Genomic DNA, 27,589 nt, shown 5'->3' on the forward strand with positions numbered 1-27,589 from the left:
TGCACGTCAGTGGTTTGGATTTAAAATAATGTTATCAAACTTCTCTTTTCAACCAGGGGGAAAGCAATCTGACTCTGAATTGCATCAAGAAATGTTATGAATCGAGATAGAAAGAGAAATAGAAATCAATGTTGATCAATGGCTGATATTCCAACTGATTTAATGAAAAATAATTAAAAATTAAGTTTTCGTTATCCCGCAACCAGACCACTGCCGATGCACACTCGGCCACCCAAGGTATCCAACCAAGGTACTTTCTTCAAAATCTGATGTGGCATTTCAAGATAAAATCTTAAAGAAATCTCAACTTTTGACCATCCATCCATCCATCCATTATCCGCCGCTTATCCGGGGTCGGGTCGCGAACTTTTGACCATTACAGATGATTTTGAGAAATCATCAAAAATTAAGTTTTAGTTATCCCGCAACCAGGCAAGCACTGGGGCACACTAGGCCACCCAAGGTATCCAACCACGGTTCTTTCATCAAAATCTGATGTGGCATTTCAAAATAAAAGGCAGGAGAAATATCAAAATTTGACCTTGACACCCGAGTTCGAAAATTCATTAAAAATTAAGTATTCGTTATCCCGCAACCAGACCAGCGCCGGGGCATACAAGGCCACCCCAGGTATTCAATCAAAGTAGTTTCATCAAAATCTGGAAAAAAAAAAGGCTTGAGAAATATCTAAATTTGACCGTGTCAAACGACTTTGAAAAATCATAAGAAATTCCGTTTTTGTTATCCCGCAACCAGGCAAGTGCTGGGAGAAAATAGGCCACCCCAGGTATCCAACCTAAGTAATTTAATCAAAATCTGATGTGGCATTTCAAAATAAAAGGCATGAGAAATATAAAAATTTAACCTTTACACCCGATTCCGAAAATTCATTTAAAAAAAAGTTTGCGTTATCCCGCAACCAGACAAGCACTGGGGTACACTAGGCCACCCAAGGTATCCAACCTAAGTAATTTAATCAAAATCTGATGTGGCATTTCAAAATAAAAGAAATCGACCCTTACACCCGATTTCAAAAATTCATTAAAAATTTAGTTTTCGTTATCCCGCAACCACACCAGCACTGGGGCACACTAGGCCACCCGAGGTATCCAACCAAGGTACTTTCATTCAAATCTGATGTGGCATTTCAAAATAAAAGGCCAAATGAAATATCAATGTTTGACCTTTACACCCTGTTTCGAAAATTTATTAAAAATTAAGTATTCGTTATCCCGCAACCAGACTACTGCCGAGACACACTAGGCCACCCCGGGTATCCAACCTAAGTAATTTAATCAAAATCTGATGTGGCATTTCAAAATAAAAGGCATGAGAAATGTCAAAATTTGTCAGTTACCCGAAAGATTTCTTCTGCATTTTATTTTGAAATGCCACATCAGATTTTGATTAAATTACTTAGGTTGGATACCTGGGGTGGCCTATTTTGTCCCAGCACTTGTCTGGTTGCGGGATAACAAAAACTTTATTTTTAATGAATTTTCGAAATTGGGTCTAACGGTGAAATTTTGAGATTTCTTTGGCCTTTTATTTTGAAATGCCACATCAGATTTTGATGAAAGTACCTTGGTTGGATACCAGGGCTGGCCTAGTGTGCCCCAGAACCAGTCTGGTTGCGGGATAACGCAAACTCGGGTGTAACAGTCAAATTTTGAGATTTCTTTTATTTTGAAATGCCACATCAGATTTTGATGAAAGTACTTTGGTTGGATACCTGAGGTGATCTGGTTTTCCTCAGCACTGGTCTGGTTGCGGGATAACGAAAACTTAATTTTGAATTATTTGTTTTAATTTGTTGTAATGTCAGCCATTGGTGCACAGTTAACATTGATTTCTCTTTCTATCTCAAATCAGAACATTTCTTGTTGCAATTCTGAGTCAGTTTGCATCCTCCTGGGTGAAAAGACAAGTTTAATAACATTATTTTAAATCAAAACAACTGACGTGCATACTTGAGTTTCACAGCTTTTATTTTGAAGGTGGCCATCAACAAGCGCTTTCGGCACGTTACCGTAATGCACCGTGTTGCACAGTATTGAAAATAAGAGTGGCGGCTGGCTTGACTGCAGTGACTGAGTTGGTTATAAAGGGGCTCGTAATAGCATTCAAACGGTCGGACAGGTTTGTTGTATTACCTCGTGTTGCAGCAACAACGGCGAGGCACAGTTGGCAGATGGTTTTTTGTCTGTTGTATATTCCTTTTTATGGCCGAAATAACTCTGTATTTCGCCGCTTCTGCTGCCGTTGTCGGTACTAGATAGGGACGGGTTGCTATATGTGGACGGGGTCCTTCGGAGGCTGCGCGCTTGATAATGACGTCACGCTAAACACCTATTTTTCAAATATATTTCTTTGCCTCCGAGTTTGTTTTTACCCCTGGCTGTTCTATTTGCATATTTTGATTCGCTAAATACAAAGATAAAACTAAATAATTGCATGACCGCCACGTTGGCGAGTCAGCTCCCGCGTCACTTCCGCCTATGCCCCCCGAGAACCCGCTGCCGCACAGCAGTGGAACGTTTGCGTATTGTGAGGATGTTTTCAGAAGAAGTGTTTGCCAGTGCCATACTTGTAATGGTGAATTTTATTTGTGTTCAATAAACCTAATTTAACAACCAGACGTGTAGTCAAATGGGCTTTAGGGATGCGTGTAAAAAGTTGTCATCTAAGTAACTTTCCTCGGGTATTTTGAACTCAGCCGTCACTCACTCGTGAATCGTCGTGAACGACCAATCAGCACCCGCAGCCAGTGTCAGGCGGGGGCGGGTCTTGGCTGAACGTATTGCCCGTCACCAACTGTTGAATGATTCGGTGAACGATTCTTTTGAACGAATCTTTTTGATGAACTTTTTCTAATGATTCGGTTCACCTATAAAAGAACTGTTATGTCCATCACTAATTTGGAGCAACTCAAACGTATTTATTTTTTTACCATGTAACAATCACATAAGATAACCATCACACCCATAAGCACTTCCTGTTAGGCCTTTCAAAATAAAACCTGAGTACTTAAAACAGGTTACACCACAGCAAGAACAATTCACGACACTGCGGTAAAATATTCTGAATGGTCGATGGAAACAGTGAAACTGATTCTATGAGAGGCTCTCATTACTGAATACAGCGACCCCAACCTGAATGGCGCACTTGGAATACTATTTTCAACGAAACGATACCAGACGTTGGCAGTTACAGTGGCAACATAAGACGGCTGCCCTCTGGCTTCAATCGTGAGGGGCGTATTTTCGGCTTCACCAACTTAACAAGATGTAAGAAAGAATTAAATTAAGCTTTGGCAGGTGTCGTGATATTGACTGTAGGGATTCACGGGACACATTTGGAGCAACTCGAACGCATTTATTTTTTACTTTGCTACAATCTCATAAGATAACCATCACACCCATAAGCAAGTTTGCGGTTAGGCCTTTCAAAATAAAACAGAATGTACTTAAAACAGGTTACACCATAACACGAACCAATCACGACGCTGCGGTAAAATATTCTGAATGGACGATATTTACCGTCAACACTCACATTGACATCTAACGTTGGCATCGAACGTCGACACATACTTTGACATTCAACATGGACACATTGACATCTAACATTGATAGTTACATTGCCATATGACATAGGCACTCACATACATTGACATATGTAACATCGACAATTACATTGACGTGTAATAACGACACTTATCATTGACGCCTAACACACGGCATTGTCTAACAACGCGTAGCAAAAACGTTGTGAAATTATACATTCTAATTACATTCCCAAACTACACACCAAGACAACACACCATTACAAGATTGACGCTGGCAAACAACACATCCTCACATTTTGTCAAATGACTCGTCATGACGACATATACAGACAGTAGGCGCAACAACATATCTTTGGCACAAACGGAACCCCATAATTAAACACATTTATCTTCACTGTTACAAACTAAAAAGGCCCTGCTAATATAGGTTTAGTTACGTGGCGTGTAGTGCAGTGAAATAACTCTTATTTTCGGCACTTACCGTGTTGGAAAATGTTGGGCATTAGAAAACCTATTTCCGCAAAGCTTCCCTCTTCGGGAGAATTAAAACATGTGTTGCACGATGGGAAATGACCGAGCACGCATTCGCATGGAAGGAAGCGCCTTTCGACTATGTAGTCAAACGAAAAAACGTAATGTTTGCGTTTGTTAACCACCACTCACGTGGGACAACGTCAACTGCAGTAAGGCCAGCTTCCAAACGCGAAGACCAAGTCAAGCTCGCCGACAATCCGATTTTTAATCATTTGTATCACGGTGCATTACGGTAATGCAAAGACTGCGAGCGCCGTTCGCCACTTTCAAAATAAAATCGAACCAATTTATGCATTAAAGGAATATAAGAGTTTGAGCTTAACATATTTCATTAGATGTTGCTGCCTCCTGTGTATGAAAGTGTGAGACTGTAAAGTGCTGTGTATAATAATCACACGAGACACGGCGAGTACTCCGTTTAGTCATTCCCCGGAAGTCCTTCCCCGACCCCACTCCAATACAAAGCATTATGGGACATGTAGTCCTAAATACCTATTACTACACCTCCTCCTTTTAGTTGAACGTAATCCTACAAGTAAACAGGCATAATTTGCATAACCATTAAAGTAATGTAAACATTTTCTTTCTGTTCTAAACATTGACAGAAACACCATATTATTTTTTTTTCTTGTTATTCTTCTTAACAGCATTTTAAACTACTTGCTTTCCATTTAAATGAACAATCAGCATCATTCACAAATCCAATCTATCACGAGGCCTCACGACACGACCGAACCTCGTAATAGTCCCTGTAGGTCGAAGGTGACTTCGGTTTCTCCTGAGAATCCCCCTGTCAGTCTCAACCATGTAGGATCTGGGAGTGTTGGCAGGTCCAAGTACTTCGCCTGAAGATGCTTCCGATGTAATCCAAACTTTCTGTCCCGTTGTTAGTTGTGAGAGTGGTCGTGTCCGGTGTCTCCGATTGTAGTGTTTTTCCTGCTCACACCTCCGCTCTTCCTCCTTCTTCCGAAAAGCCAGCCAGTCCGGCCACTTGGGATCCAGCTTGGTAGTAAATTGAGGCAAGGTCGTGCGCAGGTTTCTTCCCATTAACAGCTGAGCAGGCGAGAACCCGTGTTCCAGAGGGGTGGCCCTGTATGCCAGCAGCGCCCTGTGAAGATCCATATCTTTTTTCCACAGCTCCTTGACTGTGCGGACTGCACGTTCGGCCTCTCCATTGGCCTGGGGGTAATGGGGGCTGCTCGTGACATGGGTGAACTGGAACTCTTTCGCGAACTGTTTAAACTGCTCAGATGAAAACTGTGGTCCGTTATCCGATATCACCGTCTCTGGAGTTCCGTGTCGAGCAAAGGCCTCCTTGACAGCCTTGATAGTGACATCTGCGGTCATATGTTTGAGTTGTGCAACTTCAATGTACCTCGAGAAAAAGTCAACAATCAAAATATAATGCTTCTTTGACCATTCGAACAGATCCATTCCAACCTTCTGCCACGGGCGGTCCGGAAGTGGAGTGGTTAACAATGGTTCCCGGTTCTGTATTCTGTATTTTCTGCATGTATCACAATCACCCACCACTTTGTCTATCTGTACCGAGATGCCGGGCCACCATACAGATTCCTTGGCTCTTGCTCTGCATTTGGAAAATCCTTGATGGCCTACATGCAGACGTTGCAGAATGTCCGCTCTCAAAAGTGGTGGGATCCAAAGTCTTTCTCCTTTCATGAGAAGACTGCGACACACATTTAAGTCCATCCTGTGTTGCCAGTACACTTTCAGCTCTGGGTCTAGCTTGCATTTCTCTGGCCAACCGACACCGCAGTAGTCCCTTATTTTCCGGCACAGCACATCTTTTTCCTGTGCGGACCTTATCTCTTCCAGCCTTTTGTCCGTAGCTGGAAGACAGCTAACAAGAGTGTCCACGAAAACCTCCACGTCCTTTTCCAACTGTAGATCTCCTGCAGAGGGCGGACCTCCAACTGGAGCGCGTGGAGCGTGACAGCGCGTCAGCTGTGACTAGGGTTTTTCCCGGAACATGGATGATCTTGAAAGTAAAGCGCAGCAATCTAAGCCTGAATCGTAAGATGCACGGTGGAAGGTCATCCAATCCTCTTGTGCTCAAAAGAGGGACCAGGGGTTTGTGGTCTGTTACCAGAGTGAATTGTAGCCCCATAAGATAAGATGAAAGTCTTTCACACGCCCACGTGACAGCAAGCGCTTCTTTTTCAATCTGCGCATAGCGCCTCTCAGTGTCTGTTAGTCCTCTTGAAATGTATGTCACTGGACGCCATGTGTCGTCTGACTGTTTTTGTGTGAGTACAGCTCCAACACCAAAAGGTGATGCATCTGCAGCAACTCTTGTTTCTGCTGTATTGGAGTACTGAGCGAGCACCTCAGGAGAGCTTAGAATCTCCTTAAGCTTCTGGAACGCCGTTTCCTCTGGCTCAGCCCAAATCCATTCATTTCTCCCCTTTTGCAGCTCCTTAAGCGGTGTAGTTGTGGTAGCCAACTGTGGCATGAACTTGGCGAGGTAGTTTGCCATGCCCATGAGACGTCGCACATCTTCCACACATTTTGGCTGTGGGAGCTGCTGGATAGCCTTCACCTTTTGCGGGTCAGCCTCGATGCCTTTATGTGAAACCTTGTGTCCAACAAACAAGATCTCGCTTTTAGCGAACTCACACTTCTCATTAAGAGTGAGGCCCTCCTTCTGGAAGGTTTGGAGCACACGATGCAATCTCTGGTCATGCTCTTGCCTATCTCTGCCATATACAAGCACATCATCAGCATGACAGATTACTCCATCCAACTCTTCCAGCATCTGCGACATCCTCCTTTGGAAATGCTCTGGTGCAGATGCAATGCCAAAAGGAAGGCGGTTAAAATGGTACCTCCCAAACGGCGTGATGAAAGTTGTGAGTGACCGTGACTCCAAAGCGAGCAGGACTTGCCAAAATCCAGAGCGAGCATCCAACTTTGTAAACACTTTGGCATCTTTCATCATAGCAAGAGACTGATCCACTGCAGGAAGAATATGCCCTTCTCTTTTCACAAAGTTATTCAGGGGGGTAAGAGCCATGTATATTCTGGGTGACTTGTTTCCTGGTCTGGGGACAACAACAATGCCAGAACACCATTCTATAGGCTCAGTTATTTTTGAAATAACTCCCATTTCTTCCATCCTCATTATTTCTTCCCTGACTGCATCCCGGAGGGGAAGAGGAACACGCCGTGGGGCGGAAAGAGCAACAGGTATGGCTCCCTGCTCTAGCTCAATGCGATAAGGCTCCTTCAACTTGCCCAAACCCCTAAACACTGTTGGGTATGCTGCCCTAAAATCTATCTCAGTGTCTTTGACTGTGTCCACTCTGTAAACTCACCCCAATGCCTCACAAGCTGGTCTACCTAACAGTGGCTGGACTAAACCTGAAACTAGGTAGACGTCTTGAGATGTGCAGCGACCTTTTGCTGCCAACTGTGCCCTAAAGCAGCCCTTTGCTTCAAGTGGGTAACGAGCTGGCCCAAGAAGTTTCTTTTTAGATGGGAGTAGTTTACCATCCCTCTCACGTTTGTACAGTCTCACTGGCATGGTAGTAACATCTGCCCCTGTGTCAAGTTTCAACTGAATATTTTCCCCATTTAACTTGACCTTTTCAACCCAGGGCTTTGACTTCACTGCATCAATCTCGCCCAAGAACACACATTCCTCGCTGTCTGCATAATCTTGGTTTTCTGTGACTTCCCTGAGCCCTACAGCTTCACTACTGCGGCAAACTACAGCAAAATGTCCTTTTTTCTGACATTTTCTGCACTGTACTTCTCGGGCTGGACAATCTTTCCAAGAGTGTTTGTTCTTGCGACCACACCTGCTGCACTCCTTCTTTGGAACTTGCTTAGTTTGATTTTTTCCTTTCTTTGTGTTTATCTTTATAGCGTCCACGTTCAGTCTATTGTCCTCTGCAGAGCTGCTGTGTAAAATCGTTTGCTGCATCTTCACAGTTTCACTCTGCCTGACTTTTTGTATAGCTTTGGACAGTGTTAACTCTGAGTCCATTTGTAGCTGTTCTGACAGTCTTTTGTCCTTAATTCCAACTACAATCCGGTCCCGTACAAGTTCCTCTTTAAGCTCTCCAAATCTACAATTTTCTGCTAGTTTGTGTACTGCTGTGATAAATGACTCAGCCTGCTCGCCATCTTGTTGACGTCTGGAGTTGAATTGTGCTCGTTCAAAAATGACGTTGTGTTGTCCCACGTAGTGGTTTTCAAATGCTGCTTTAACAGCTTCATAGTGCTTCTTATCTTCAGAATTTAACGGCAAAACCGCTAAAACGTCATCAGCTGCGTCTCCCATCGCATACAGGAGTGAGTTTACTTGATATTCATCAGTTTTTCCATCCAACGCAGTTGCAATACGAAACCTTTCAAATCTTCTGATCCACTTTGGCCAACTTGATGGACAGGAAAAGTCAAATGGCTCCGGGGGGGGATAACTGCACTGTTGTCGCCATCCCGGCTGATGAATCCCTGGTTTCTTAACGTTCAGGACTCCCGCTTGAAGTTCCTCTCTTTACTTTTTCTTTCGCAGGGTATGTGGTGCAAGAATGTGCAAGAATGATAGTTTTAGGACAGACGGTGATAACCGCAAGGAGGGGGCGGAGACGAGACAACTCAAGCCACAACCAGGAGGAGCCACCACGTGATTCTTCAGGGGAAGAAAGACCAATAAGAGGAAGCTAAAGTTAACTGCAGGATACACATAGCCAATAGAATCATGCCAGGATGCCTTTGTTGCTGTGCCATTTGCATATTGTATAGTATGAATCGTTACTGGGCAACTCGGAGGTGGAGTACGTCTGCTGGTGGCAAGAGAGGCGTACAGAGTTGTATTGAGAGGGACCCGAGACCCAGGTGCACATGTAGAAAATCCGTGTTAGGAATAAATCCACTCGTGCGTGAAAATGCCGGCTTCCTGATACCTTTCTATTGCAGAACGAGCACGCATATTGTTGGATGAGTGAGAGTTGTAAGGTCACAAATTGGAGTCAGATTGCTAATTTGAGTATACATTGATTTAAAATTAAATTCCAACATTGATTTAAAACTAAATTCCAACAATTTATGGTGACCCCGACGTGATGCAAGAGAGGTAAAAGAAGTCTGGGACTTCGAGAAGTCTGGGACTTCAGGAAAAACCACAAGAGTCTGGGACCCACGTCCACACCAGGTGACGACCTGATAAAGGATAAAGGAGCCACACATCCGACCGTCTTTCCTCTTGGGCCTACAGTGAAACAAGGTAAGCAGAACCTTTTCAAATTCTGCACATTGGCAACGCTAAATTATAAGAGGAAGGAGGAGCGGAACGAAGTAAAAGTGTAACAGTGTGGACGTTAGTTGGGTATAAAATCTGGGATTTACCTACAAGCATAGTTCACGGCGTAAAAATAAAAGTGTAACAGTGTGGACGTTAGTAGGGTATAAAATCTGGGATTTACCTACTAGAATAGTTTGGAACTATTCGTGGTTACGATACGGTTTAAAATCTGGGATTTACGTATCAGGACACGGTTTAAAATCTGGGATTTACGTGTCAGTGTGGAAGCGGTGTGAGTGTGAAGGCTAAATTTGTTCTGCGTAAAAAGTGGTTGGGACACGCACGGGTGGATTTCAAGATGGCGAAGGAGAGGACGTATGAGAGTGGCCTCGGGTGTGGCACTTCAGACGAACGGACTGAAGTCTGGTCGGAGATTAATGGTCATTACGCTAAAATGGAATCACAGTTGATTAGTGGAATAGAAAAAGAAAAAAAAAAAGAGAGGTATCGGAAGGTGTTTCTGAAATAAAAAAAGGTTGAATTGTTTTGCGGAGAACCCGGAACATGGGACATGTCGAAGTTAGCGCGGCAGTTACAGAAAAAGGAAAGCAGAATGTTGGCACATATTCGAGATAGAAAGGAGGCAATGGACACAGTGTATGGAAATTAGTAAAACTGTTTGTAAAAACGACAAGTACTGTGACTTTCCATTGACTGTTATGCGAGTCGCCTCTCTGTCCACTTTTGAACCTCGTTTGAAGATGAATATTCGGGCCTTTGACTCAACATGAGACTGTTGCTGTTCTGTTGTTTTTCTGGTGTCTACTGTATATGTGTTTATGTGAGTTAATTTGAGTTATATACAGAGAGTTGCATTGTATTTTATTTAATTGTATTTAGGACTGAGACGTTGTAAAACATTGTTGGAATGTTTTAGAAGCAGACGGTGCTGAGCGAGACGAGATGACTCGGGGGGCAGTGGATGAAGGAGCAGCCATCAAAAGATCACACGCAGGAGGAGCCACGGGATTCGGCGGGGGAAGAAAGACCAATAAGAGCAAGCTAAAGTTAACTGCAGGATACACATAGCCAATAGAATCATGCCAGGATGCCTTTGTTGCTGTTCCATTTGCATATTGTATAGTATGAATCGTTACTGGGCAACTCGGATGCGAGTACGTCTTCTGGTGGCAAGAGAGGCGTACAGAGTTGTATTGAGAGGGACCCGAGACCCAGGTGCACATGTAGTCAATAATCTGTGTATTAGGAATAAATCCACTCGTGCGTGAAAATGCCGGCTTCCTGATACCTTTCTATTGCAGAACGGGCGCGCATATTGTTGGATGAGTGAGAGTTGGGTAAAGTCACAAATTGGAGTCAGATTGCTAATTTGAGTTTACATTGATTTAAAATTAAATTCCAACATTGATTTAAAACTAAATTCCAACACCATGGAAACAATCGCCGCTTTAACAACTATTACGACATCCATATCAACCCATCCCTTAGGAGGATTATCCCATGACATATGTTGTACATCATCCTCGGAAATAGGTACAGGTCCGGGACCTGGTTTGATGGCGGTTTGAACCTTAGAGGGCTCAATCAAACTGTTTGAGAACTCTTGTTCGGATCAAGTAGGTAGTCGTACCTGCTTGATTTTTGGGGATTCTGCTTGGTCGGACCAACTGGGCAGCTGGACCTCCTCGGTTTGTGAAGATTCTGCCGACGAGGCGGGGGTCATTGGAGGTGTCGACGGTGGAGTCGGGGAAACGGGACGGCTCCACCCTGAATATGATGGCTCGCCAGTGTTGTATGAGGATACAGCATGGGTAGGTAAGGTTCCCGTGCCGTCCACCCATAAGGAGTATGATGGCAGAGTCTGGTCCACGTCAGTTTTTGTAGGGGTTCCAACCTGGTCTACATTTGTACAGGCGTCAACCTGGTCCATGTTTGCAGTTGTCAGGGTCTCTCCTTCAACAATCGTAGTCATATCATGGATGTTTGTAGGTTCATCCACATCGCTATCTGTAGTACAAAGATACTTTTATTAAATATTATATAGCTATTGATTATAGAAATATAGTTAAGGATTAGTTACATCATTTACCTGAAGAGATTTCTGCAATGTTGTTAAAAACATGATCAGGTGCAGCGATGGTTGTCACCCTTCTTGGTGTGATGTCCATGGCCAGGCAACGTCTTGTTCTGCTAATCTTCATTTTTCACGAGGAGCAAGTCTGGCTCTTCAACTGGGAAAAATTGTTTGTCTGTGCAGAGCTTGACTTGAGCTTTGTTTATATTGAGACTGGGGGCGGGATATGATAGGAGGGGATGTGCTTATTTTTGACCGAAGCGTGATTCTGTGGGGCGGGCGGGGTTGATTATGCTTACACACAGGCCCATAACTTGGAGGTCTTTGTGTGTTCAACTATAGATAAGAAATACGTGGAAACATGGTTTGGGGAAATCAACCTTCATATTTGACAGAAGCGTAATTCTATGGGTCGGGCGGGGTTGTCTACGTTCACAACCATCACCACAACTTGGAAGTCGTTTGTGTGTTCAACTATAGATAAGAAATACGTGAAAACATGTCGGGGCATGTTTGCAAAGATGACTTGGGGGTGTCTAGAACCAACTTAGAATACAGACAAGATGATGTCACTCCTTGAAAGTTAAAACAATACCTTAATGATATCTTAGCTGCTATTTCTTGACCTAAACACATGTTGTTTCTTAACCTAACTACATAATATTTCTTAGCCGTATGTTGTTTCTTAGCTGCATGCTATTTATTTTATATAATATATTATAATATATATATATTATAATAATATAAAATATAATATTCTAATACAGTGAACCCTCGCTACTTCGCGGTTCACCTTTCACGGGTTCAGTGCTTCGCGGGTCTAAAAAATATTCGGGGGCATTGTAGTTTCGCCGAGCGGCACGACGGGGCACTGGAGCAGTTAGACGGCCAGCGTGCGCCGAAGAAGAGCGTAGGCGAAGAGGAGAGTGGACGAAGAAGAGCACGTTCCCCCGGGCACGATTTGGGGCGACGTTTTGCGCGGTTCGGACCGTACCAGAGCTCCGGAGGAGGCCGGCCGGCGTGCGTGGCAGTTAAGCCGAAGAGGAGCACCTCCCGCCCGGGCACGGGCGGTGTCAAGCGGCCCCTCAGTTTAACCGAATGGAAGCTCCGGGGAAGGAGGGCATGCTCGCGTCACAGTTAAGCCGAAGAGGAGCACCTTCCCCGGGCACGGGCGGTGTCAAGCGGCCCCTAAGTTTAACCGAATGGAAACTCCGGAGGAGGAGGGCATGCTCGCGTCACAGTTAAGCCGAAGAGGAGCACCTTCCCCGGGCACGGGCGGTGTCAAGCGGCCCCTAAGTTTAACCGAATGGAAGCTCCGGGGGAGGAGGGCGAGCGTGTGTCACAGTTAAGCCGAATAGGAGCACCTTCCGCCCGGGCACGAGCGGAGCGCGAGGCTGTCAGTTATGAATGAATAAATAAATGAAGAATGCCACCTTTCATTTCACTGTCATGATCCGTGCCTGTCATGCCGCGTGTGTTTTTGTTTTTTCAGCTGTGTGGGCGTTCCTCCAGCGATCGTCTCGCGCCATGCCGTCAGCTGCTGCGAGACGCGCCCACCAGCCCCGCACCGGATTCCCATTCACTCACTGATTACACTCACTATATAATCCACCTACACTGACTACCTGGCGTCGGATTGTTATCCTACTTGCTCATGCTCCCGTACTTCGATCGTTATCTTGTTCAAGTGTTTCTTGTTGTTGCGTTTTTCTTTCATTCCGTTATCAGCTACAGCTCGGCTCGTTTTCTGTTCTCTTTTTCTGTCGATGATTGGTCTCCTCTTATCCTTCCGTGGTAAGCAATCTTCGTAAGTCATTCCTTGCCTTTTGCAAGCGTTTTTTGTTCTATAGTTATTCCCTTTTCCTGGTGCGAGTGTTCCACCAGCGCTTTACGTTCTTTCCGCAGATAGATTGGTATTATATATATTATAGCCGATAGACCCTCATAGTCCTAGATTGTAATGGGATACTGACTATATTGTGATTATAATAAATATCTTTGTATCACCACCTTTTTCCCGTGTCTGCGTTTGGAGAGTCCTGCTCAATCCTCAAATCCTCAATCATAACATTCACAGGGCACACCGGACGGCGTACCAGCAGGTAAAAGTCGAAGTAATTAAATAAATACAAAAAGAAGTAATTGAATAAATACAAAAATAATGGCTGGGGAATAAAAAAATAATAAGTTTTAATAATAATTTGGTTTTTTTTGTTATAACATGAATTTCACTCTCTCTCTCTCTACCCGTATATATATATATAAAAAAAAAAAAATATATATATATATATATATATATATATATATTTTTTTTTTAGCATTTTTGAAGGTGCGCCGCTACTTCGCGGATTTTCAGTTTTCGCAGGTGGTCTCGGTCCCCATTAACCGCGATAACCGAGGGTTCACTGTATCTAATATTTCTTAGCTGTATGAACTACAAACATGGAGGGTTGCCTAGCTGCATGCTCTTAACCTAGCTGTATGCTATTTTCTTAACCTAACTGTATGCTATTTTCTTAGCTGTATTCTATTTCTTAACCGTATGCTATTTTCTTAGCTGTATGGACTACAAACATGGACTACAAACATGGTGGCTGCTGAAAGTAGGAAGGATGTGACGTACAGGGAAATAGTAGGGTGCTAGTAGGGGCAGGAGGCGGGAGGGGTGGAGACATCACCCTTCATTTATGACAGAAGCGTGATTCTGTAGAGCGGGGAAATGTTAGAGGGGCGTGGAGATATTTGATAAAAGCGTGATTCTGTGGGGCGGGGCTAATTTAAAAAAAGCGTGATTCTTATACTCTATGTGAAATTGTGAGTAGACTCAGAAACCCTGTTTCTCTTCTCTAGGCTGCCGACCAACCGAGAAGTCTCACTTCTCCATTGTCGACACAGAGGAACATTTAATTTGCTCAGAAACCCTGTTTCTCTTCTCTAGGCTGCCGACCAACCGAGAAGTCTCACTTCTCCATTGTCGACACAGAGGAACATTTAATTTGCTCAGAAACCGTTTCTCTTCTCTAAGCTGCCGATCAACCGAGAAGTCTCACTTCTCCAGGCTGCCCACACCGAGGAACTATTAATTTGTTCACCGTGCTATCCGCTATAGAAACCCGGTTTGTCGAAAGACCCTGTCTCTAAACGAGTTATGACCTAATTCGCTACCGATTCCTCCTTGGACTAGCACGGTCCAGTGTATCACACCGTACTGGTCAATGGCTGGGGACCCGGCCCCGCACGCGCAGTCTCCCTCACTCTTTCACTTCCCTTCCAATTGTATTAACATTTTAAAACTTTAAAATGGTGGTACAAAATAACTTGAAACACAATACCTGGTTTCCCCTGGATCAGCCTTGTCCGATAGGGAACTGACATCAGGCGATTGATCGAAGCAGGAGTTCGGAGACCCGCTTCCTCAACGGGGAAGCGCTGACGTCAGATTCGGTGGCGTCCAAATGTCCCGCGACGAGCGCCGTCCGGATGTGGCTCCCGGGTTACTCGGCACCAGATGAATGTCAGGTTTAAATGCCCTGATGCCTTTGGGAGAGCTTACTGAAATTAAAAAGGTGACTGATCTCACCAGGAAAAAAGCAGGCATTGTTGTTCATTTTTACCAGTTGACCGGGAGATCCAGACAGAGAGCCGTCTTTCTCAGTTCAGCTCCGCATCCCCTCTCTCTGAGCTCCTACCTGCAGCCTCTTTTTATTAAAGCTTGAATCAAACTCAAAACTTAGCTGACAATGGAGGTCTGTCTCCAGAACACAGGAAGCCATAATTCACAATGTTGTTGGAATTTAACTCTACGAATGTAGCATAACTTTTACCAAATTATTCGAATTAATTATCTGACTCCATTAATGGTTAACCAAACACGACCTACGTTCATCCAACAATTATGCACGCTCGTTTTGAGAGAAAGATGACCAGGAAGCCGGCAACTTCACATGGTAGCGGATTTATTCCTAACAGGAGATCTAGTACAAAAGCCCTCTCAGCACAATTCTGCGTGCCTCTGTACCAAACAGAAGACGACGACCCCCACCAACTTGCCCAGGATCATTTATACATTTCAGCAAACAAAGCAAAGACATCCTACTATTCTACTATTGGCTATGTGTCATCTGCAGTTAACTTTAGCTTTCTCTTAGTGGACGTCTTCTGCCCGCAGGATGACGTGTCGGCTCGTCCAATCTCACACAACAGCGCCGTCAAATGTATAAAATCCTTTACCATCCTGTATAAGCTGTAGGGTTACAATGTGGACTGACAGTCAAGATAAATGTGTTCTGTCGACATTGGGCAAACAAGAACTTTAAAACCGCAACAGGAAAAGAAATGTTGTGCATAAAGCACGTCTAAATAGTTATTTGTAAATGCAAAATTCACTTAACAGAAAATGACACAATTACAATTGGAAACTGCCTCGCAGACAATGCAGCGAAGGCTGCAGCCCAAGGCATGACCTCAAAGTCGACACTGCAGCAAATCAACTTCACAATTTGATCTCATGCCAGGAAAAATGCACCACTAATTGAACGCACACATTGGGATAACAAAGGTGCAAACATTGCTGAGGACAGGATCAGCAAATTGGCAGACGGCAAATCCTGGCTGCCTAATTCGTTGGTTGAAAGAGTAACAAGAGTGACACATGAGTGTAGTCATGTGTCAAGAGGGGGAAGTGTGATATGAAATTATTCCCACATACAGACTTTTCAACGATTTTTTTTTTTTGTATACAATATGTTATTTGTTAGAGATGCAATATTGCTTGGTTGTAATTAATATGTTTTCAAAATGGGTTAAGTTGTTTCCAACAACATATGCTGAAGTTAACACAGTTGTACAAGTATTGTGTAATCGAATTATCCCAACATTTGGAATTTCAAGAGTGATTTAAAATTAAAATGATGCATTTTGTGAATGATGTTGTAACAAGTGGGACAGTTGCTGCAAATTGACTCAAAGCGTCATTTTGCATACATTCTGCAGGACTTGTGGAACGCACTAATGGAACTGGTAAGGCCAGATTTATTAAGACAATGAGAGAAACAAAAAGACAATGGCCAGACTGTGTTTCAATCACAGCAATGAGGATGGTGCCAGCCGAAGGAAGGACACTATCCCCTATCGACTTCCAGATTCATCAGAACCACCAGCGACTGGCACATTGGTCCCAGTCCACATGAAAAACATGTTTGACCGAAAAAGATGCAAAGACACAATTACTGGCCAGTGTGTTCTGATCCACAGAGAAACCACGTCTGTGTGGGAGACCAACTCTTCTTCAAGGTGTTGAAACGACTTCGTTGGGACAAGTGAATGCTGAGATGGCCCTCGCCAGATGATGGCAGTGACCCCGACAGCTGCAAAGGTCACGGGGCGTGGCGGCTGGATCCACCAGTGCAGTGCAAGCTTCTCCGGTTTCCTGCTGAAGGCCTAGCGACGGAAGTCCCACCAGAGTCACAATCTCGGACCACACGCACATCAGAACCACACAACCAGCCACAGATACGAATGTTGAAGCCACAGAACAAAAAGATTATATATATATTTTTTTTTTGGGGGGGCGGGGGGAATTAATGACGTACATAAAGAAATTTCAGCCCTGATTGGAGAACATTACTGCACTTACATTTTTAAGGAAAATGAGACACTTATTGATGTTATGGCCACTATGAAGAATTTGAAAGACACAATTTATCGGGATAATTATAGTTTTCATTTTGTTATGTGTAGTCTGTTCATGTTGCATTATTTTTATGACAAAGACGATGTTAATCGCATGTTTGTTGCCCAAATGTACCATTACAACCTGATTGATGTTGAGAATGACGAACTCGAACTGGACACTGAAACCTAAAAACACATGGACCTTTTTGCCCCTACATGTGCACACACACCACACATGAAGATCCGGGAGGTAAAGACGGCTGTCTCCTCCTGCAACGAGGCAAGGGGCCTTCACCAGAGTCACCCCAGGGACAAGCTCTGCGTGGAGACAGTTTTGTTATTTTTCACTAGGTATTTTGAAATGTTTATTTATATGTGGTCATCAGACCATAAGGTTCTCGTTCCACGCGGAAGGGAGGAGGGGAAGTTTTTCCTAATGAGGGTTTTCGCCTCTCCACTGATGATCACACTGTTGTATGATTTCATTATGATGATCTGTTTTAAAGCCGTAAGGCCATGATTTATTTGAAGTTTAGAAATCCACAACAGGGAGGAAATGTCAGATGGGCTGAGGATCATATTGACCTCAAGCAGCTTTATGTAATCAGTTTGTGTATTTCTAATCATGTTTTTATACACTACTTGTATCATTAATGATTGCACACACACACACCCCTACATTTTTGCTTTAGCACACGCACGCACACACATTTTTGTTTCCTTGCTTTCATTGTGAGTTATGGCTTCCTGTCTTCTGGATTCGTGTAGTTTAAACTGACCTTCACATTGTGAATTATGGCTTCCTGTGTACTGGAGACAGACCTCCATTTTCAGCTAAGTTTTGAGTTTTCTTCAAGCTTTAATAAAAAGAGGCTGCAGGGAGGGGCTCAGAGAGAGGGGATGCGGAGCTGAACTGAGAAAGACGGCTCTCTGTCTGGATCTCCCGGTCAACCGGTAAAAATGAACAACAATGCCTGCTTTTTTCCTGGTGAGATCAGTCACCTTTTTAATTTCAGTAAGGTGACAACATGGGAAGAGCCGACACGCCATCCTGCGGGGGTAAGACATCCAATAACAGAAAGCTAAAGTTAGCTGCAGATGACACATAGCAAATAGGAGAGTAGTAGGATGTCTTTGCTTTGTTTTGTTGAAATGTATAAATGATCCTGGGCAACTCGGGGAGGGGGGCGTCGTCTTCTGTTGGATACAGAGACGCGCAGAACTGTGATGAGAGGGAACGAGCCCCAGACTTTGAACTAGATCTGCTGTTAGGAATAAATCCGCTCCCGAGCGCGCATAATTGTTGGATGAATGTAGGTCGTGTTTGGTTAATGGAGTCAGATAATAGTTAAAATTCCAACACCACTGACGTGCATGCATGCGTTTGTTAGCATTTATTTTAAAGGTGGCCAACAGCACGTGCTTTTGGAGCATTACCGTAATGCATGGGGTTGCAGTGTTAAAAATCGCAGTGCCGGCTGGCTTGACTTTGTCTTTGTATGTGGAGGCCGGCCTCAATGGTCAAGGGGTACATACATCCCATTACTCTAATTTGATGTTCATAGACTCTTTTTTTCTTTCAATTACTGGCATATTGTAAGCAAGTTACACATGTATACCGCCACCTGCTGTACAAGAGTGTGTATCACCCATTACTCCACCTTCACAATCGAAAAAATAGCCATTGTCCCTGAAATATTTTAAAAGTATTTCCCTCATCCCACCTTACACTTTCTCCCTGTCCTCCTCTGTCCGCCCCTAGCAGACCACCAATCGCCCACTCACGCTGCACCACTCACACACCGTTTCAGTCTCTTTCTCTCTCCAACGTGAACATTCCCACAATATATATGCTCCACATTTAGAGAACAATGCACCATTTAAATGCATTAGAATGCCCTTTTCTAAGCACAATCATTCAGTCCCGTATGAACATCCCTGAGGATTGTCATCACAACTTCCTTATTTCTATACCTCTCCTTTAATATTTTCACAGTTGATTTTTGAATATTATATCTCATCACTTTTCCATCTTTTTTGAGTGACATCGGACCAGAGAAGGGGTGTGTGTACTCGATGTGATCGGACTGCATGATTGTGCATGTCTTTAGTGGCTGGCGCACCTTCTGATAATGTCACACTTTAATCACATCTTTCTCAAATATATTTCTTTGCTCGACTAATCATGGTTGTAGAGAGAGTAAAGTAGGCTCCGAAGTAGGTGTTCAGATAGTCAAGGGGTTTTGTGATTAACAACAATTTCCATCCATCCATTAGATGTACCGCTTCGCCTCACTGGGGTCGCGGGGGCCAAAGAAACCTGCACTGAAAAAAAGCAAAGGAAAGCAAAGATGAAGGTTGTATTCTAACGGCAAATAAGGCTCTGTCTGCTGAACATGATGAGTCTTTTTTATAGGAAAATATCAATCATTGAGAAAACAAGAGGCAAGCTCACAAGCGGTCAAAAAACTAACTGCGACAGTACTGCAACTAACGTGAGAAGCCAGTCACAAAAAAGAAAAAGGGGAGACATCGCTCCAGCCTTTGCTGGTCAATAAAGAGTCATGCAATAAAGGAAGAAGATCAAAGGGCCCATGTTATCACCATCCTGGTGCAAATTGCACCTTCCACCCAAGGTTGGTTGAAGGAGGGGATTGACATCGTTCATTGCATTGGGCAGCGAAATCCTGACGGGGAGAGCTGCTCTGTAGTCCTATTTGCTTTGCAATGAGACCGAGATGTGTATGGAAGGAGGTGAAAGGTTCAAAGTTTCCTCTGGACAACATGTTGAGAATCACCAATGCTTTGTCCCCAGAGGCTAAATTTGCAAGAGAAAAGCCTTGGCCTATGGTTCGGAAAGCAAGAGAAAGAGGGGATAAAGCTGTTTTCCTTGGTCCTTTCGTCTTCATTCATGTGAAGAAGATGGATTTTACACAGGTGATTTAGCCTAAATTGATCTGCTTGTCGTCTAAGTGGGCTAATCCGGAACAAAAGGTGAAGTTTTGGATTTTTTGGAGCATATGCAAGGGAGTTATTAAGCATTTTGTCCATTGTGGTGACACCTCCTTTGAAGTTAATTCAAAATGGCTGACTTTCCGTCCAATTTAGCTCATGGCTCCAAGACACTTTCTTGTAGGCCTTTGCCTTATACCAGCAGTCGGCAACCCGCGGCTCCGGAGCCTCATGCGGCTCTTTCATCCTTATAATGCGGCTCTGATTGGCTTGGGAAAATAAATTACGACTAAAATTTTTTTTTTTGTATTTAATTGAAGTGTGTTTTATTTGTGTTAGTTTTTATATTCTTTTAGTTCTAAATTTGAAGATTATTGTGATCTTGAAATATTAAAATATTATTTTTTCGTCGCTCAAAATAGACGTCACACTGCGGAAGCTGGTATACCCGCTGAAACAGCGTCTATTTTGAGCGACTTTCAACCCCGGCAAAGCCAATGGAGAAATGTAAGAAAAGAAAAATATCTCAAGAAAATAGAACATTCAATGATGCCTGGGCAGATTCATTTGCATTTACCTCGGGCGCGAGTGGCCTACCAGTATGCCTAATTCGTGGAGAAAAACTGGCTAACAATAAACGGTCAAATGTCGCAAGACATTTTAACAATACACACAGAGCCTTTGCTGAAAAATATCCAGAGGGAGAAGAGAGGAAAAAAGCTGTTTCGGAACTGATGCAGAAGGCTGACCGGACGAAAAATCAATTCAAGAAGTGATATTGAGAACCTCCCGAGACCGGACAAACTCATATTTGAAACATGGAATGCCATCCCCGACACCTACACGAACATGAAGAAATATGCCTTTGGAGTCCTGTCGATCTTCGGATCCACATATGTATGTGAGCAGCTATTCTCCACCATGAACTGCATTAAAAACAAACACCGCTTACGGCTCACAGATGACAGCTTACAGTCCTGCGTAAAGATGAAAGTGACTTCGTACAGCCCCGATTTGCAGAAGCTGTGCGCAGAGGTTCAGGAGCAGAAGTCCCATTAACCAGGTAAAATAAATATTTATGCAGATATTTTGCAAATATTTAATTTTCATTGTTTAGTGACACAGTGCTTTTTCCCCCAATTTATTTTATATATTCAGATCAAGGCTCCGCTGCATACTTTGAAAGCCCAAGGCGGTATAAGGATGACGGCTCACGGATTTTTCCCTTTTGTTTGCTGTATGCACAATTTAAATTCAGCTTTTTAATTTATTTGAAAGAGACATTCATTGTTATTATTTTTCAAGAATTCAAAATGTTCAATATGTGTTCATTAAATGAATAAAATGTAATTTTCTCTGTAGCACGTGGATTTCATAAGAAACATGCTGCGGTAAAGTAGTAGAAGTTTTTTTTTTTTCATTTTAGATGTGCGGCTCCCAGTGTTTTCTTTTCCGTGGAAATCGGGTTCAAATGGCTCTTTCGGTGTCAAAGGTTGCCGACCGCTGCCTTATACATAATCCATAGAATTTTCAAGAGGCTCTGTGAAACACACAACCTGGGCTGCCTTTTTGAACATTTTTTGAGGGCGATAGAGTGCCATTTTTAAAAAAAAAAACTGCAGGAGAAACTAAGGCCTGATGTGTGTGCAAGGTTTCACAAGTTTTTGTTCAGGATTAGAACCTCAAAATCAGCTTTGTTTTATTGGTGAACTGTGCGAAGCCACGCCCACAGCTTTTCACAAAAAAATGACAAATTTCGTATTGTGACATCCTATAGGCCTAAACACTCATCCGAGAGAATATGAGGGCGACCTTGTGAACGTGCTCGGAGAAAAACATCAATGAAAATAATTTGTATTCGCTTTAGCCGGTTGGTGGCGCGACCACTCCAATCAAAAATAAGTCGGTAGATGTCTTAAGGGCTGGAATATCCTCAAATGTGAAAAACTTAAAGATGATAGGATCATCTGAGTCATGTTGCTGGATCTTTTCTTTCCACTGTGAATAATCAGACTTTGCGGCACCGTAATAGCCACGCCCTTCGACGACAAGTCACAATATTTGGTATAGGGTAAGATCACGATCTTGAGTCTTTTCTGACCAATTTTCAGTCAGATTCCTTAAAAGGGTCTTAAGATGGTACAGCCGGAATGATAAGGCAATCTGATGAACCCTCTCGGATCAGGGTGCAAAAGAATGAGCCCTGTAAACGTGCAAAAATGGGCGAAGGTTGGACTTTCAAAAATTCACTTCCTGTTCATTATAGACTATTGTTGTCAAAGTAATTATATGTACATCTCGGGGTACTACACGTGCCTGGCAATTTTCGGAGGCCTAGGTCAAACGGGCCAGGATTTTCGGTGATGTTTCCCACGCTAGTTGGCGCTAGAAAGCCATTTTGTTTGCGTCGTTTACAACGACGCTAAAATATCAAATTTTTCACCATGCCCGATGAGACTGCCAAGATTGGTGAGTTTTCGTGCATGTTTAGGGGGTCAAAAATGCGATCAAACAATCGGAAAATCGAAAAATAAAATAAACTAGAGCTGCGAGCAGCTATAAAGGGCCCTCGCAGTCCTGGCAACATTGGGGAACCAGCTCGTTGGAAAGGTGACATATTTACTTTTTTATATTTATTTATTTATTTATTTTATATATATTTTTTTCCGGTTCTGGCGCCGCGCGAGTGGCTGCCTGTTTACAGCAGCGTGGCTCACTATTGAGCCTTTTTTGTGTGTTTTTTCCCTTTACCCTGTTTTATTTTATTTTACCTCATCTCAGCAATGGACATACAACTTGCGGTGGTGTTACTGCTGTTGGGGGCTGTTTTTTGCGCGATCGTGTCCGGAGACGAAACGCGGAGCTACGGATCGATCGTGTACTCAAGAGATCAGCTGTTAGCACTCCATGCTAACCCCGCGTCGGCTCCCGGAGCGAGACCCGATATCCCCCGCGAGCTGAGGAGGAAGAGACGGGGATGTCGTGCGGGGGCTAAACGCCAGGCAAGGAGGAGATGATACCACCCCGTCCTCCCGTCCGTTGTTATGGGGAAAGTTAGATCCGTCCCCAATAAAATGGACGAGCTAACAGCGCTAACCCGGCACGAGAGGATTGTCCGGGAGGCTAGCTTGCTGGTGTTCACGGAGTCGTGGCTAACAAAGCTAACGCCGGACGCTGTCGTGGAATTGGACGGCTTCCAAATCCTACGCGCGGACAGGACACTGGAGAGCGGTAAGAGGAAAGGGGGAGGGCTGGCTGTGTTTGTTAATGATAGATGGCGTAACCCTGGGCACGTAACTGCTAAGGATCAACTTTGCAGTCGGGACATCGAGCTGATAGCTGTTAGCATGCGTCCGTTCTATTTACCGCGAGAGTTCAGTCATGTGATCGCGGTGGCGGCGTACGTGCCACCCTCTGCTAACAGTAAGACAGCCTGTGACGTACTGACTGCAGCGTGAGCAGGCTACAAACACAGCACCCAAATGCCCTGCTAGAGATAATAGAATTACGCTTTTTTAAATTTTGATGACGTCATAGCCCCGCCTACAGAATTACGCTTTTGTCTCCTTGTCCCCGCCTACAGAATTACGCTTTTGTCCAAAATGGCCGCTATCCCCGCCCCTGTGTTAAAACTATCCAATCTCCAGCCACCTATTTAAAAATATTTACATATTCCCTGCCCTTGAAGGTTTAATACCACGCCTACAGAATTACGCTTTTGTCGAAGTGGGCCCCGCCTACAGAATTACGCTTTTTGTCATTGTGATGACGTTGTGTGTGTGTGTGTGTGTGTGTGTGGGCCAAGCCCCCCTCCCAAACTGTATGCTTCTTATGTTAAAAACAATGTGTTCCCTGCGTGCGTGCGTCCCCAACCCAAACTGTACTTATGTTATTCATATTTTAATATCTGAAGTATATAAAGCATCCAATGCAATGTTCTATTTAAATAAATAAAATTAAATTAAACGAGTGAAATAATATGAGTTGAAAAGAGCAGGCGTTGTTTTTACCTTTGAATAAGATGTTTATTCGGTGGATATAGGTCATCCATATTTAAATATCTGAAGTATATAAAGCAGCCAATGAAATGAGCTATATCTAATTAAATAATGTAGATGAATAAAATTAAATTAAACGAGTGAAATAATATGTTTATTCGGTTGATATTTTCCCTTTTTGCAAACATGTCTGGACATATTCCCAGCGACATAAGTTTAAACATGGTATTGTGCAGGCTTGGGGGGTTGTCCGGGCAAGACGCCGGCCATAGACACCCTCCAAGCCTGCAGCAGCCTCAAGGTGTTTCAAAAGATAGTGAGTGGCGGGCAACTGTCGACATCCGGTCGTCAGACCCCTTGCCTTTTTTGTAAAATCTGCCTAGTCATGTTTGCATGTCTGGACATGTATTTGTTGGCTACATTTGGACAGTCAAACGCCGTCATTTATCCCGCTACGGACGAGAAAATGAAGGGTGATGTCTCCACCGCTCCCGCCCCTCGCACCCTCCTATTTCCCTGTACGTCACAGCCTTCCTACTGCCGGCAGCCCCCATGTTTGTAGTCCTTTTTTGTAGTCCATACGCTGAGTAAAATAGCAACCAGCCTGGTTAAGAAATAGAGTACAGCTAGGTTAAGAATATTGCACACAGCTAGGCAACCCCCATGTTTGTAGTTTATACAGGTAAGCATAGAAATATTAGATATTAGAATATTATATATTATTATAGATATATATTATAGTATAAATATATATATATATATATATATATATATATATATATATAATAAATAGCATGCTGCTAAGAAACAGCTTACAGCTAAGAAATAGTATGTAGTTAGGTTAAGAAACAATATACATTTAGGTTAAGAAAATAGAATACAGCTAAGAAAATAGCATACAGCTAAGAAACAACATGCGTTTAGGTTAAGAAATAGCAGCTAAGCTAAGATATCATTAAGGTCGTTTTACCAATTATTTTACCTTTCAAGGAGGAGCATCATCTTGTCTGTAGACATCCCCAAGTCATCTTTGCAACAAGCTTTGACATGTTTTCACGTATTTCTTATCTATAGTTGGACAGACAGACGACCACCAAGTTGCGGTCGTGTGTAAGCATAAACAACACCGCCCGCCCCCCAGAATCACGCTTCTGTCAAAAATAAGCACATCCCCTACTATCATATCCCGACCCCAGTCTCAATACAGCCAAAGCCCAAGTCACGCTCTGCACAGACAAACCAATTTTTCCGGCTGAAGAGCCAGACCTACTCTAAAAATGAAGACGCTCAGAACAAGACGCCGCATGGTCATGGACATCACACCGAGAAGGGTGACAACCATCGTTGCACCTGATCAGGTTTCTAATAACATTGCAGAGCACTCGTCAGGTAAACGATGCAACTAATCCTTAACTATATTCCTATAATCAATAGCTATATATTTAATCAAAGTATCTTTGTACTGCAGATAGCGGTGTGGATGAACCTACATGCGACCATGACATGACTATGGTTGAAAACGTTGTTGGTGTAGAAACCCTGACAACTGCAAACATGGAACAGGTTGACGCCTGTACAAATGTAGACCAGGATGGAACCCCTACAAAAACAGACGAGGACCAGGCAGGACCATCATACTCTTTATGGGTGGGCGGTACGGGAATCTTACCAACCCCTGTTGTAGCCTCGTACAACACTGGCGAGCCATCATATTCAGGGTGGAGCCGTCCCGTTTCACCGACGCCGCCGTCGACACCTCCGATGACTCCCACCTCGTCGGCAGAATCTTCACAAAATGCGAAGGTACAACAGCCCAGTTGGTCCGACCAGGCTGAATCTCCACAAATCAAGGAGGTACGAGTACCTAGTTGGTCCGAACAAGAGTTCTCAAACCGTTCGCTTGAGCCCGCTAAGGTTCAGACCGTCAACGACCCTGACCCCGGACCTGCACCTATTTCCAAGGATGATGTACAACATATGTCATGGGTTGATCCTCCTAAGGGATGGGTTGATATGGATGTCGTAATAGTTGTTAAAGCGGCGATTCTTTACATGGTCAGACGCTTTGTGATAAAGTATCACAAAAAACGGGGTTGTTTGCATAGCTATAGATACCTATGCAATAGTTATTTTCTAAGACTGCAATATGAGCGCATCATGCCAATCCTTTGCGATAAAAAGTTTTTACCCTGTATTCACTACTTGTTGGATTTGTGTTCTGTAAAAACGGATAAAGAAACAGTCAAGCGAGTTGCAGAGATCTTAATGGTGGACTTAGCACTCGTAAAGGACTTACCGGACCGCCTTAAAGTGGATGAGAGCGTATGTTGTATGATATATCGTGATCAACTTGATATTTTCGAAGAATATCTTATAGAAAATATTAACTTTGACTAAAAATGGGTAATGTGTTGAGAAAATTATCGCTTTTTGGCTATAGAAGCTACTTTGAGTCGCTCGGGTTCGATCGACACGTTTCAAAATATTTGGGAAAATTGGGAAAATGAGATAAGTGACTTAGCATACTCACGTTGTTTAACGATGTGATAAGATACCGTCTCTGTCATCAACAACCTGTGGATCTCGCGCACGAATTGAAGATGTTTGAAGACCTGTTAGAATCAAAAGTTAATCCATCTGTTTTAACCCTGACCTCTAGACTTTTTACGTCTTAGAGAATCCTTATCATGTGTAACCAGACTTAACCTTGTCATATTTTTGTATTTCATTCAATTAAAAATGGATGTTTTTAAAAATATGCTTTTGCGTCTGTGTGTTTAGACAAATAACAATGTGACGTTTGTCACTAAATCATAAACCGTCATGAGCGTTAAGCGTTGGTTGAAAAAATTGTACTACTATCCCATTCAACCAGCCAGTTTTGGAGGTGCAGATCGCCTTCATTTAGCTGCGTCGGAGAAAATGGGTCAAAAAGTGACGCGTCATAAAGTCAAGGATTTTTTTATCATCGCAAGATGCATACACCTACGAAAATAGGAGCACAGAAAGGTTTAAAGGGAAGTCTCTGCTTTGAAGCTTGCCCCACAGAGTAATAAAATTGCACTTGGTAACAAATAAATTACCGCAAAAGTCGGCCAGCCAGGATGAAATAGTTAAAGACAGAGAGTTTCCAGAGTTAACAAGTATCATTAAGCGTTCACTGTATCGCGTACCATCGCTATTTAGAATTTATTGTCATTGTGCCCGCAGGTGGTCAAAAGTAAAGACGGCTGCCGCCAGCACAAACGACCCTAAAACCTTAAAATAATATTGAAGAGAGATAGAAAAAAATCTGCCAATATGCAAATCCACTGGTGCCGGACTACGAGTCCATCATAAAACAGAAGCATTATTCGGTAAATAAATTAAGGTTGAATGATTTAGAATAATAACATAAATTAAGCTGCTTTATATTTTGATGTAAAATCATAAGAGCTCCTTTCAGAGCGCATTCTCGTATTTAGTAAGAAGGATTGTGTACATTATTTAAGAAATGAGACATT

The 27,589-nt window shown here is 43.3% G+C and overlaps 2 protein-coding genes and 1 long non-coding RNA gene across 20 annotated transcripts in view; 2 read left to right on the forward strand and 1 right to left on the reverse strand.

Moving 5' to 3' along the window:
- The window catches only part of ano10a (anoctamin 10a), a 117,624-nt gene extending 113,184 nt beyond the window's left edge, over positions 1-4,440 (reverse strand). For 3 of the 18 annotated variants that reach the window (XM_088287116.1, XM_088287114.1, XM_088287103.1), the window contains exon 1: positions 4,047-4,418. The gene's annotated coding sequence lies outside the window, so the exon portion shown is untranslated. Of the gene's footprint in view, positions 1-2,153; positions 2,488-4,046 lie in introns of those variants that run through there. The other 15 variants (XR_015840464.1, XM_088287111.1, XM_088287115.1 and 12 more) reach the window with 11 other exon arrangements.
- LOC148316007 (uncharacterized) lies at positions 3,037-21,334 on the forward strand. Its single transcript, XR_015840465.1, has 3 exons — positions 3,037-3,287; positions 8,640-9,350; positions 10,306-21,334. It is a non-coding gene; the product is annotated as an uncharacterized LOC148316007 (long non-coding RNA).
- A 3,755-nt stretch (positions 21,335-25,089) lies between these two features.
- LOC148316008 (uncharacterized) lies at positions 25,090-26,762 on the forward strand. The gene is made up of 2 exons (XM_088287122.1): positions 25,090-25,475; positions 25,555-26,762. The coding sequence occupies exons 1-2, from the start codon at positions 25,364-25,366 to the stop codon at positions 26,481-26,483; spliced, it is 1,041 nt and encodes a 346-aa protein (XP_088143248.1). The 5' UTR covers positions 25,090-25,363; the 3' UTR covers positions 26,484-26,762.
- Positions 26,763-27,589: the final 827 nt, after the last annotated feature.

The sequence above is a fragment of the Idiotropiscis lumnitzeri genome, unplaced genomic scaffold (genome assembly GCF_059441095.1).
Source record: "Idiotropiscis lumnitzeri isolate Australia: NSW breed Sydney's pygmy pipehorse unplaced genomic scaffold, RoL_Ilum_1.0 HiC_scaffold_26, whole genome shotgun sequence".
Lineage (NCBI taxonomy): Eukaryota > Metazoa > Chordata > Actinopteri > Syngnathiformes > Syngnathidae > Idiotropiscis > Idiotropiscis lumnitzeri.